The sequence below is a fragment of the Mercenaria mercenaria genome, chromosome 9, assembly GCF_021730395.1.
Source record: "Mercenaria mercenaria strain notata chromosome 9, MADL_Memer_1, whole genome shotgun sequence".
Classification (NCBI taxonomy): Eukaryota; Metazoa; Mollusca; class Bivalvia; order Venerida; family Veneridae; genus Mercenaria; species Mercenaria mercenaria.
The window spans coordinates 75,708,451-75,721,817 of record NC_069369.1 but is presented as its reverse complement, the minus strand read 5'-3'; the positions used below and the strand labels follow the sequence as shown (position 1 = coordinate 75,721,817).

Sequence of the window (13,367 nt, the reverse complement as noted above, 5' to 3'; positions counted from 1 at the left end):
AATCAAATCAAGATACGGAAGGATAAAGAAGTTATTTTGTTTTGTCTTGAATATCCTGCCTTGGAACGAAATTCGCTAGTTTGCAAGTTCTGTTAAAAAAAATTATCACATCGAACTTTCTGTACTAAGCGGGACAGCTTAAGCCTAGTTGGAAAAAATCGTGCAAAGACGTAAAGTACATGAAATTGTATAGTAAAGAGATTTTAATGCTTTTTCGTATCAACGGTTATTAACAAGCTGTTAATCAACACTGTGTGAGCAATTTCGTAAATGTACTCCAAGTATTATGAATGATACTGCGAAAAATATAAAGGGACGTTAGAAGTTTCCAATGCAAAAGTATATAAACATTATCAGAGGTGTCAATATCCCAATATGTAAAAGTTTTTTTTTTCAATTCCCATACTTGTCCGTATACGTGTGCATTATTTATTATAGGGTTCGATACTGACATCCCACGGTCAGTATAATAATTGATAATAGAGTAGACTAGCTCATAGACTATGATATAACGTTTTTTTTTTAAGTTTTTTTTTTAAAATTATGGATGTAGCCAGTCTATATCTTATGTCCAATATCATATAAATTGATAATACTACTATCAGTTCCCTGAGAAAATCTCAAAAAATAGACTGGCATTTGTCACTATTATAAAGAATAAAAGAAAAATTACAAAAGTTTAAATTTTGTGACAAATTCTTCATTATCAGTCAAGTGGTTAGTCTAATAATAGGAAAACGAGGCGTAAGTGCATACCAATAGCGGCCCAATACATTTAATCGCGTTGTATGTTATACGTAAATTTATGTTTAAACTTCGTATTTAGTTTTACAAAGACATATTAATAATGTTCAGCAAAACAGAATGATTGGAAATTTTGATGACATGGGACCCGGGGTCTGTTTTTCCATAGGCTACAACTGATAAAGGGATTTTCGTGAAATACCTTTCCTCTAACTTCAAATTTTGTCCAAGATGGATTCGTGAAAACGGTCCCTGACGTTTGACTCATCATACGCTTGTGTCACGATTGACAACCATTTTAGTATGAAATAGCAGCCTCTCTATTACATATTAAATTTTATGCGAATTTAATACGTTGGTTTTAGTAGGCCTGCCCAACGTAATGGCATCGGAAATCCATTTATATCTGCAAAGTAGCTCGTCCAGTATTTCAGTGTAATTTCATAGTCGGCCCTCACTTGGTATTACATTAGATAAGTCTATGTCGAGTCACGTTCTATTAGTGATAAGCGACATGGTGACCTACTACAACTCATGTAGTGCATATACATTCTATAAATTTGCCTTCCGAATTTTGATATATTATAAACGTAATCTATGCACGCCCGTTACCTTTGAAAGGCAGTTTGATACTCATGATGGTTTCGACTTTGTAACATTATAAAACCAGTAAAAAAGATAAGTTTAAATATTTATGTTAATTCTTCAGCAAAACATTTTTACCAACTGAATTTCAACTACGTCATGTGGCCTAGTTGCACCTGCTTTACATACTTTCATGTCCCTTTATTAAGACTTATGCGAGGCGCTTGATAATTAATTTAAATGCTATACCCAAATTAATGATAGTAGAAACAATATCTCATCAGTTTTATCACTGCATCACGTACATGTATACTTCATAACAAAAATACGTATTTGAACAGTATATTTACATACTGCTCTCAACAAATTGCTACCCAATTCACAAAAATAGCTCAAAATACCAATGGCACTAAGTAAGTATGTAAGAAAACAAACACATGGTCTCTTGTTAAATTAATGATTAAACACATTTTCGACTCTGCGTCAAAGTACCATTCATATTTAAAAACTGAAAATCATAGTTGCCCAAGTCCTGTGTTATTCTTTCTTTTTTTCACTGACTTCATACAAATCGTTTCTTCTCTGGACTGTGATCGGCACTTGTCCACGAACTTGGTCTATCAGTCCAAGATCAATGTCCACGTACACGATGTTTTCTTCATGACCAGTTGTTGCAACTACTTCTCCCCATGGGCTAACTGCACTGCTGTGACCCCACGCCACGTAGGAAGCATTTTCGTCACGTGCGGGCGATACTGTTGCCACGTAAAGTTGGTTATCCAAGGCTCGTGCTCGAGTAAGTAACTCCCAGTGTGCAGGACCAGTGGTCATGTTAAAGGCACCAGGATATATCAATAATTTGCAGCCATTCTTTGCATAGATTTGTGCCATTTCAGCAAATCTAATGTCATAACATATTCCAATTCCAATCCGACACAATGGGGTGTCGAAAAAACTGAAGTTATTTCCAGGGCTTAGTGTCTCCGATTCCTGGAATCTTATTTTCCCAGGCACATCAATATCAAACAAGTGGACTTTTCTATGCTTCGCAATCAAGTCACCATTTGGATTGTAAACGGTACAAGTATTATAAATTTTCCCGCCGTCTTCCTCTGGGATCGAACCTCCAACTAGATAAATATTGTTCTCCTTCGCTGCATTGACGAGCGTCTCTGTTGATGGACCCGGAATAGGTTCCGCATACTCCGGGAAATAGCTAGTCCCGTAAGGGGAATTAAAGCACTCTGGTAAAGCGACAATATTAGCTCCTTTCGACGCAGCCTCTTTGATTAAGCGAGCAGCACGGGCAAGATTGTCCGATTTTGAAGCAGTAACAGCCAGCTGAACTAACGCAAGGCGAAATGACCCAGCCATCTTCGTCCCAAATTTTAACTTCTAAATAACTCACATGTGGAAGTAGGGTCCCTTTAATAACTTTCCCTCAACTTCAGAAACCTCAAGAAGGTAAAACTTGAACTATTTTGTCCAGCATATGCGGTGTATTTTAGGAGGATTTTTAAACTAAATTTGGAAATTAATGGCAGTATTAACAGTACTTATGTCATTCTTATAAGATATGAATTCAGAAAATAAATTTGTGTTTTTTTTTAATGCACGCTCGATCGTTGGTCTCTGATTTTCGTTGTTTTTGTTTTTTTTCATCTGGAGGGCTATGCCCAGTTTAAATAAAAATGGCAAATCCTGCCACTTTTTATTGTTAGAAAAGCAACAATTTGTGGCCTTAACGGGTAAACAAAGTAACTACAATTTCTAAGAATTAATAAAACTTCTTACAGAAAAAATAAGGCGAGTAGGTAGTATTCTATAATATATTAAACTATATAGAACTACTTGATATGTGCGTTAAGGGGGAAGGGATGCCTCACAAGAAGTTAATTTTATATGGAGGCTATCTTCTAACCATTTATGACGTTGAAAGAATTTTTCAAGAAAACCATTATTGAACAAGATTTGCCATCTTAAAGTTTATGAAAACTGGTAACCAAGACCAGTATGAGTTTATGTCAGTTACACACTATACTGAATTATTTATTTAGCAAATATCTTTTAAAATCAATTAATTCCTATAGCTTTTTGGGTTTATTATGGGGCACATGATCATGTCTTACGTTCTAGTTAGAAAAGTGGAGAAATTATTTTACAGAAATGATGAATTACCATTCAAACAATTACCCAAAAATAAATAACTTTAAATAGAATAGAAACAAAATGGCTACCATTTTCATCCTATATTGAAATGTTCATAACGTTCTCATTTCTTAACCGAAGTTGAAAATTCTTTCTTTTCTTACAACCATTTCAGAATACCTGTCAGACAGAACTAGCATTAAAACAACACTGCCTTTCTCTTTAACACTGTGTTGCATAACTCAATAGTAGTTCTGGCAACAAAGGTAAGTAATAATTCATAAACTTCATAATGCATTTTGATGCAACATGGTGGAGTAGTAAATGTCTGTTTGAAGATATCATGATTGTTTTACTCATTATATGTGAGAATGGCGCAGCTTGTTCAGGATTCTAATTTTGGACATAGAAATATTGTTCCGACGTTCCTATGCTTTTCCAGCTTGGTCAAGACTATGAAAAAATGTCCTAAACGAGACACAATCCACCTAGTAAATGAAATTCGTTCTCGAATTTCTGCCGTGACAGAGAAAAATATAAGGTATTTCTCCATACATTTTTTGACGCCGACTGTAACAGCATGGGAAAAAACGTGCAACCAGGCCTGGACTTGAAGTAATGCATGCATATTTAGCTATCGGAAAATGACGCCGCATTGTCTTATCAAAAACGAGTTTAGCTTATCCGAATCATTGTCTTTGGCAGATGCACGAGAACATGTGTATTAGTATATTTCTTTTTCTATAACAAAAACAAATTATTTTATTGGACAATTTAAATCGCATTCCCTTGGGCAAGAATATTCCATTTCAGTAAATTTATATTTGATACATTCGCTGTGAATTAATTGTATATTTAATTCTAGCATGGCTCCATTCGACTGCCAGTTACACAAAGAAAAATGTCAAGCTCTGTATATTCTTCGATAAGGTTAGAGACCACCAGTTGTTTTCCCATAGGTAAAGGTAAAAGGTAAAGGTAAATTTTATTTACCGTCGCTTTGTGAAACAATTAACATAAGCTCTGAAGAGCTTTTGAGCGACCCTATTTTAAGAACAGTTAAAACCAATTATACCTTACCCCTAGCAATTTGCTGGTACCCATTTACAGCTGGGCCGACTGAGGCAATCATGATAAAGTGCCTTGCACAAAGACGCACCGCAATGGGAGTAGCCAGGATTCGAACCAGGGGCCTTCACATCCGTAGGAAAGCATCTTAGCCCTCTCAATCAATGCGTCCACATAAAATAGACTTCCATAGACTTCCACTATAACATTATGGCATGTACGGCCTTCCATAAATCGAAACATATATATCTTATCACATTTTTTCCAGAACTATCTTGGTACCACTGAAAATTCGGACGAAAAACATATGAATAGTGATACTTTATTAAAGTAGCTTTTGTGTGAATGAGATGGCCATCTGTTTACATCGTTGGCATGGCGGGAGAATTTCATTTGATAAAACTTTTCTTTTTAGTACACATAAATATAGCAGATTTTGTAAAATAAAATACCGCAAATGCAGTAAAACTTTCAATTTTGAAAAAAAAATCACTTCATGGGTTTGTTTACATGATTAGCCAATCAGAACGGACACACATTACACTATTCCCAGTTATACACTTACCTTACTCCCAGTACTTTTCGAATTGGTGGTCTCTGACCATAAACAACGGTTCACAAGCGGACCGGTAAGAGAGAATTATAACGTCACTTATGACGTCCATTCTATACATGGAGCGTGACGTCACTCATTCCGTCCTACAGTCAGTGCGACAGTATGAAAGCGCTACCGTAGTGTACACAATGGCATGACGTCCAGTACATTACTACCCGAATAAATAGAGAATAATAGGTTAGTGCCGTAGATGAGAAAGTTTATCTGGCGAGGTGGAGGAGGTTATCGGGTGAACCGAAGGTGAACCTGATAACGTCCGGAGCCGAGCCAGATAAACTTTCTCCATCTTAGGCTTTAACCTATTATTCTATTTATCTTGTCATAACTTCATTTTCCGATATTTGGCAATTTATTTTACAAAAATAAGTGTGCGACAACCGTTTTAATGACGTCATATTCGTAATGACGTCACTTATATAATGACTTAATCACCGACAAAATCGCAATAACTTCTTCGTTTTTTAATAAAAACTCATTATTTGACCACTCATTTTCTTAGTTCGGACATTTCCAACACAATGGTGATGTTTTCAATGCAAAATTTCTTATGACAACAATATCGATCATAAGTTCACATGATCAACTGACCCTATATCACTGGTCACGTGTCAACTGACGGTATATCAAGAAAGATATACGGCACCCTGATCAAATATCGGGTCGAAAATACTGCAAATGAAAGGATAAAATAAGCCAAACTTAATTTTTATCAAAATATTTCAATGAACATGTTAGAATGAAATTCGAGTGGTCTGTTGCCTTATTTATCACAGTTCATATTTCACGTTGTCTTTCATACTGGCAAAATCACTTAACAGTTTCAGGCTTCTGAAGATGTTCAAAGATCACAAAATGGCGACTGCAGCCGGAAGAGTAGACGAATTTGTAAAAGATTACTTGATTTATAGAGGCTTATCGACAACACTCAAAACTCTAGAGATAGAATTAAGAAATGAAAAAGAAAAAGGTTTTAGGGTAACTAAAATTATTCTTGCTTTTTCCAAGCATGTGGTAAAGAACGAGGTATGTTTCGTTCCGGAAAACTGCATAGTGTTCGGATAGGTTATACATGTATCAAAGGAAACAGGCTGATTCGGACCATGGCTGATTCGGACCAAAATTTTTGGCTGATTCGGACCACATACTTTGAATAAAAGTAGATAATGACCATATATTTTGGCTGATTCAGACTTCAAACTTTTAATTAACAGTCAATAATGACCATGAATTTAGGATGGTTCAGCAATTTTCAGAAAATAATGTTGATTATAGCTTATATTGAGGTTTAACTTGAAGAAAGGACATAAAATATACACCATACAAGCGAGCAAGAAGTTTTTACAAACTAAAATGCATCATTTATGTATTTAAATAAGGACTTTAATTATTCTTTGCATCAGACGTTAAACTTAATACTCATAAATTTTATTTTTACTCATGACATCAGTGTCAGGAAAACTTAGACAATTTGGGCCGAATAAGCTAAGTAAATTTGGTCCGAATCAGCCATGGTCCGAGTCAGCCTGTATTCGTATCAAATTATATCATATATTGGTCACAGATAGATAGCTTTATTTCGCAAACAACTTATAATAGATATTAGTTCTGAACTGACGCTATATTGTTATGGTTATGGCATAACATCTACATCTACTGTGTAGGAAGTGGCTATTCTTACGGTCCCGTAGGAATAGCTCGCAAGCTATTCTTACGGCTCTAGTAAGAATAGTGAAAAGCCTGCAGGTATCTATTCCTATGGCTCTCTCGTAGGAATTATGAAAGGTGGTAATTCCTTTGGCAGTTTAGTATTACACATCGTACTGAATTCATTTGACTGATATAATTTCACCCAACTTCTTTACTTTTCCAGTAGACAGTGGCTAGGGAACCAACACAGTGGCTAGAGAACCAGAATCGGTTCCCTAGACAGCAAACTTACTCGTCCGGAACCGGTTCTCTAACCAAAATACTGCGCATAGGCTAGGGAACCGGAATTTTATTTCTATGCATAATGCTGCCGAAATCCACTTTGTTTCTTGGTAAGTGTCATGCATATATTATCTTAATTAATTTTACCAAGCCCTTGCATTTATTTGTGTTAACTGTCTTCAAAAGTGTACTCGCCGCATACCGTATCCGCTATATTTGAATGATATAAACTAGTACGCATGAATGCGTGAAAACCACGTACTTTGCCGTTTTTAAATATTAATGTACTAAATTATTTAATTATAAAGTAATATTGATTTATATTTGTGTCATTACATGTTTACAGTTGTACAAACTAATTAAATTGCCATTAAAACTTCATACAGATTCTTTGATCACTTTAAATACAACACCTCGGCATTTCACGTTCAAAAATATGTGATCAATACTAATTAACAGAAATTACTTAATTTGTTTTAAATTTAATTGTTTCTTTTATTGTATTGTACCTTTTAAGTTTAAATTTCAAGTTTATTTCGGCTTGCTCCAGTGCCGACGATTTCCGCATTCATTCATATTAGTTTATTTTATCATTCCAATATGGCGGACAGTATGCGGCAAGTACACTTCTGGAGACACAGTGAACACAAATAAATGAAAGGGCATGGCTTGCTGAAATGGTAAAATTAGTTAAGATAATAACACGCATGATACTTTCCAAAAGAAACAAAGTGAATTTCGACAGCTTTATGCATAGAAATAAAATTCTGGTTCCCTAGCCTATGCACGGTACTTTGGCTAGAGAACCAGTTCCGGATGAATAAGTTTGCTGTCTAGGGAACCGATTCTGGTTCTCTAGCCACTGCCTTTCCGGTAAGGAAATCCAGAAAAGACAAAAAAGGGAAGTGATTTCTCCTAGTATAATGCATTTTATTACATTTTATTACTTCCTTTTGTTACATAAATAAACAATTTTAATACAAAGAATTTATTGTAAGTGTATAATACTTATTTAACTGAAATTTGTCTTCTAAATAAATCTGAAAACGATTGTTGGTTGTACAGATGAAACTAAAAATATTGACTTAAGTGTTTTCAACTGAACCAGTAAGAGAATTATTGATCTGTGTTTCGTGTATATACATGCATATTTTTCACAACAGTACAAATCTCTTACCACTCTAAAAGTGTTTATTGCCCTTTAATTAAGTTTAATACTTGACATTTGACACACACCAGGCTGACATGTTTGCATTAATTCATACCTGACATTTTATTTCTAACACAATGACCAAATGTGATTGCGTGTCATTTCCGAAGTCGGTTATAAATATATCAGTTGAATGACTTCAGTACAGTGTATTGTAATACAAAACTACCGTAGGAATACCACCTTCGGGCTTTTCACTATTCCTACTGGACCGTAAGAATAGCCACTTCCTACTGTGTACTGCCCAACAATCAATTTTGATTATAACTGGGAGGCACTTGTCTGGGACAGACTGTTAAAAGATGAGCAAGCTCAAAAGGTGCAAAGTTAAAAAGAACTACAATTACTAAGATTAAAATCATAGATATAAATTAGAAGGTTACAGTTGCCAGCCTTTAGTGAATAGAATCAAACTGGGGCTGGACTGTATACATGTGTAGGGGAAAACCTAGTCCAAATAATGGGACGTTTCAGGACAGTGTGATAACTTTTGACTGTCGCTGACTCGCTGTCCCGTCACATCCAAACTTATTCTGCATATTTCTGTTAGGAAATCCCCAATAGAAATCTGTTGGGAACATTTTCTAGTACATGTACAAAGTATTTGCAATGACTGCATCTCTGATAATGAATTTATGTTGAGATTATTGCATAAACTTACCTTGCTGACATTTTATGAATGTATATTTTGTGATTTTTGTCTGCAATTAGTGTTATCCTGCAGTCTGATGTGTTCTGAAACCGGTGTCAGGGTAGATATCTCCTCACATCTGTCACTTCATATTTTCGAAGATTTAAGTCTCTTATTTCAAATTATGACTTATAAAGTTATATTCAACTCATTTGAAGTTTCTACATGAATATTAATGTCTAATTTATGAGAGCAAGTAAGTCTGACCAGTATATTATGACTTTTTTAGATTTTTTAATGTCTTCGTTTTCCTAACAGTAAAATGCATATACGGGTAAGGCTTAGAGGGATGACAACTAAAAAATATCAGATCATAAAATTAAGTCATCCCGATAAGCCAAATGAGTAAGGCTAGGAAGGACCATTCCAGGAACGAATTGTTCTTGGAAAAAAGGAGTTAGAATACTATTGCGTATGATATTGTGGGATCAAGTAGTTCAGGTTCCTTGTAGGTACGAGGTGGTTATGGTCAACTACAATAAGACTGTACTTAATTTTAAAAAATATAATAAGTGAATTTTTAATGCAGCGTTCAAGAGATTGCCAGTTGAGATCTTGAAGCATTTGGGTGACACTGCTTGTTTGTCCATAGTTGTTACATACGTATCGAGCTGCAGATCATTGTACTCGTTAAATTTTGTATGTGAGGGATTTTTGCCAAGAGTGCCATATAGAGGAACAGTATTCAAGCAGTGGGCAGACATACATGTTGGTGTTGTAAGCTGTTTCTTTTACTTTTTCGTTGTTTGTTTTGACATTTCTTTTGATGAATCTAAGTGAGTTACTTGCTTTCGATTGATGTTATCAATGTGTTTTGACCAATTGAGATCTTTATTTAGTGTGACGCCCAGGTATTTAGCAGCTTCTGTAGTTTTTAGTGCTACATTATGGAGTGTATAGTTGTAGATGATAGGTTTTTTCTTTCGAGTAATCGTCAATACCTTACATTTATCTGGATTGAACTCCATTGACCAGTCCTTTTCCCAGGCTTCTAGGGAGTGGAGATCATTTTGTAGGGATTGGGAGTCGAGGGAGGATTTAACCGTCAGATAGACAACAGTGTCATCTGCGAAAAGTCGTGACTTACTTTTGATGGACTCTGGGAGGTCATTTATGTATGCTAGGAAGAGACAGGGGCCAATGACTGATCCTTGTGGAACCCCAGAGAGAACAGGAAGTTCATCTTAGGTGAAGCCATCCACAACTACTCTTTGGGAACGGTCCTTGAGAAATGACTTGATCCACTGGGATGCTAATGGGAGGACTCCCCAGGTGCACTCATCAGGACCAGAGGCTTTATTTGGATTAAGCCCTATTAGTAACTTGTCCACCCCTTCAACAGTTACGAGGATCGTTGGCATCTCTGGTGCTGATTTGGGGTTTGTTACTTTTTTGCTGAGTTGTTTCAGGCTTAGGGGTTGGGGCTTTGAAAAGACAGATTCAAACTGTTTATTGAGGATATTTGCCTTTTTGACCGGATCGGTATGAGTTAGACCCTCATACTTCAAGGGGGCTACGCCACAACTCTCTGTTTTGTTATGTTTAACAAACGAGTAGAACTTTTTGTTCCTACCTGGTTGGGAATCGCCAGTAAAAATGACCGATTCCAAATAAGACCAATAGGAGATTCTTATTTCCTTTTGGATCCTACATTTTAGATCCTTAAATGCTTGGGCAATGGTTGATTGTTTACTTTTCTTTTTCATTTTTGAATACATTTTGTCCCGTTTGCATATAACTCTAACCATTTACTAACCACACGCACTGGGTCAGTTCCTCCTCCTCCCCTGACAGTTGTATAAATTAGGCTCCCACATTTACACATTTAAGCAAGCCCATGTTATGTTTGACTGTTAAACGTTTTCAAAATGCGCAGTCAAATTTACCGACAGGGCCGGGACACAGACGATGTCATCAATGGTTATAATAAAAATACTCTCCAAGAAATTCATCTGCTGCAATGGCTGAGAGGTCTAAGACTGATTTGCCAACACTTCACATCTTTTATCAGGGCTGCGGGTTCGCTTCCGCTGCGGGCAATCTTTCTATTTTCGAATATATTATTTTATCTTGAGATCATATCATTAAAAAGAATACGAAAATATTAGAAATATAAAATACATTTGAAAAAAAGATCACCTGCAGTGGGGAGCGAACCTGTGGCCATATGCATATGATATTTGGCAGGGGCAGACAAAAGATATGCATATGATATTTGGCAGGGGCAGGGAAAGGAAGGGGGCTTGATGTCCAAGTGTCTGTGTGTTTTCCTGCCAGTTCACAATATTTAGATGTCTCTCTTCTTGTAAACAATAAGCCGCAATTTTTGTGCACTTGTTTGATTAGGGATAAATTCCATTATCAGGATGGATCTATGCCAAGTAATAAAGCTGCATACAGAACTAAGTTTGATTTGAATAAAATGAATTGTTCCATTTCACAATGAAATCACATCAAACACTTCAATGAAATCACATCAAACACTGCTGAATGTAATGTAGAAACTTGGAAATAGCCTGAACTTGCAAAAATATTTATTTGAATTTGTGATGTTTTTCCTGTTTAATTCGAGAAAATAATGCGTTTAAAGAGAATTCCTATAGTTTTTAAATTTTGTGCTGAAAACAATGAACAACTACAAGAAATGGGTCACCAAGCTTGTTTTTGTGAAAAATTGTTTTGAACACACCCACTGTTGCTGAAACTGCTAGCAATTTTTCAACATTTTCATAATCACACTGGTTATTCGGATACCTACTCGTATGAGCGATACCGCCCTCGTGTGATTAATGTACATGTAGGTTGTTTAGGGTATATAAAAACAATGCCAACGTATGACACATATTTAAGAATGTTGAACATTTTAAAGACAGATTCGTCCCAGGCAATGCATTAATTCGCACTGGTGAAAATATCAGTCCTCAATAATATTGATATGACTATAAAATTTGAAGAAATGTAGCGAAAATTACGTATTTTGACGTTTTGAGACGTATTTTTCTTTGTTCAAAGTTGAGATAACTGAATTTGCCACTCACCTTGGTAGAGCTATACATACTCAACTGCAAAACTTTTGGATCATGTACCAGCAAGTTCTTTTTGTTGATAAAATTTAAATTATATGCATCCTGTTGCTGTTTTTGATGGTACCTCTGACGATGTATGAAAATAAACAAAGATACCTACCCGTTTGCACATGGGTACCGTCCTCGTTATGTCAGTGAACATTTATAAAACTCCCCGCGGCGATTGCTTCCGCATATGGTACACTAAATAAATGCAATTGAAGGTAATTGCTTTGATGATCTAGAAATAAGAACTGGAAATGTGAAACCCGACCTTTAGTCGATCTATTTGATTAGCATTTTAACTTTAAAGATGCAAAGAATGGGAGTGGACCGTATTAACAGTATTTCACAAAGAATAAATCTTCCCTCACACCCACCCTCTATTCTACGCATTCTATCATCTTGCCTTCTTAAAGTTCTTCTTTTTCTCCTTCAGTCTCGTAATGAAAACGACCAAATTTGCCGCACACCGAGCAAAAGCGCTTATGTATAGACCATTTTTTTCTCCTTGAAAGGGAAAGTGGACCCTCTCTCTGGGTATGTATTCGTTTAGGGAGATGCTCCGGCTTCATAAATCTGCCTTTTATCGTATCTTGTAATATTCACCTCTGTTCATAGGCGCACCCTCCATTAAGGTAGTGCTAATAAGGTGACTTGTTTACAAGTGCATACAATATACACTACTGTATAAGTGTCTTACAGGTGACTAACTGAAGAAACAGAAGCAGATATGGAAGTCTGGGTATCAGATTCTATCTCTTTTTATTGTTTGTTCAAACACTCCTCACAGCGGTTCTAAACGTAAAATGTACGTCTAGGGAGGAAATCTGTGAGATTCAAGATTTCAAGACTTTACTTATAACTAGGCCTATACGGCATCAGCATTATAATAACAACATATTTAACAAAACAAACACTAACACATAAAATAAAACAGTAGTTTTACGGCCATAATAGATCTAATACAAATATTTTGTAAGCTAAAAAATAGAAGATGGTGTACATTTAGAATTAACCAGGTTGAAAACATTGTTTTAACTGGCCAGCAAATAACTGCCAGTGACAAAAACCTATCCCTCAGTAACCTAAAAATTTGAAGTATTTTCTGTACAAACAATGCTACCTTAAAAAGAGTACTATCATTACTTTGAAATAAACTTTGAAATGACATTACATTTAACAGTTGAAAGTCATTTGATATATATTTTACTCTGTCCAAATCAATGTAGGGACATTCTAAAATAAGAATATTGCGGAAATACACTGGTGAAAGTACAAGTACTGACTGATTCAACCAGAATTCAGCAG

The 13,367-nt window shown here is 35.7% G+C and overlaps 2 protein-coding genes across 2 annotated transcripts in view; one reads left to right on the top strand and one right to left on the bottom strand.

The window, feature by feature from the left end:
* Positions 1 to 225: 225 nt before the first annotated feature.
* Positions 226 to 2,772, bottom strand: LOC123540301 (omega-amidase NIT2-like). Its single transcript, XM_053551733.1, has one exon. It carries the CDS (start codon positions 2,701 to 2,703, stop codon positions 1,867 to 1,869), a length of 837 nt encoding a protein of 278 aa, XP_053407708.1. The 5' UTR covers positions 2,704 to 2,772; the 3' UTR covers positions 226 to 1,866.
* A 3,211-nt stretch (positions 2,773 to 5,983) lies between these two features.
* Positions 5,984 to 13,367, top strand: part of LOC128559588 (WD repeat-containing protein 91-like) — a 44,174-nt gene continuing 36,790 nt past the window's right edge. The window contains exon 1 of the mRNA XM_053551730.1: positions 5,984 to 6,136. Within this exon, the coding sequence (XP_053407705.1) occupies positions 5,996 to 6,136 (141 nt within the window). The 5' untranslated portion in view covers positions 5,984 to 5,995. The remainder of the gene's footprint in view (positions 6,137 to 13,367) is intronic.

What these genes read in the sequence shown, in the direction of transcription:
- LOC123540301 (XM_053551733.1), bottom strand. Translation starts at nt 2,703, where the DNA reads ATGGCTGGGTCATTTCGCCTTGCGTTAGTTCAGCTGGCTGTTACTGCT.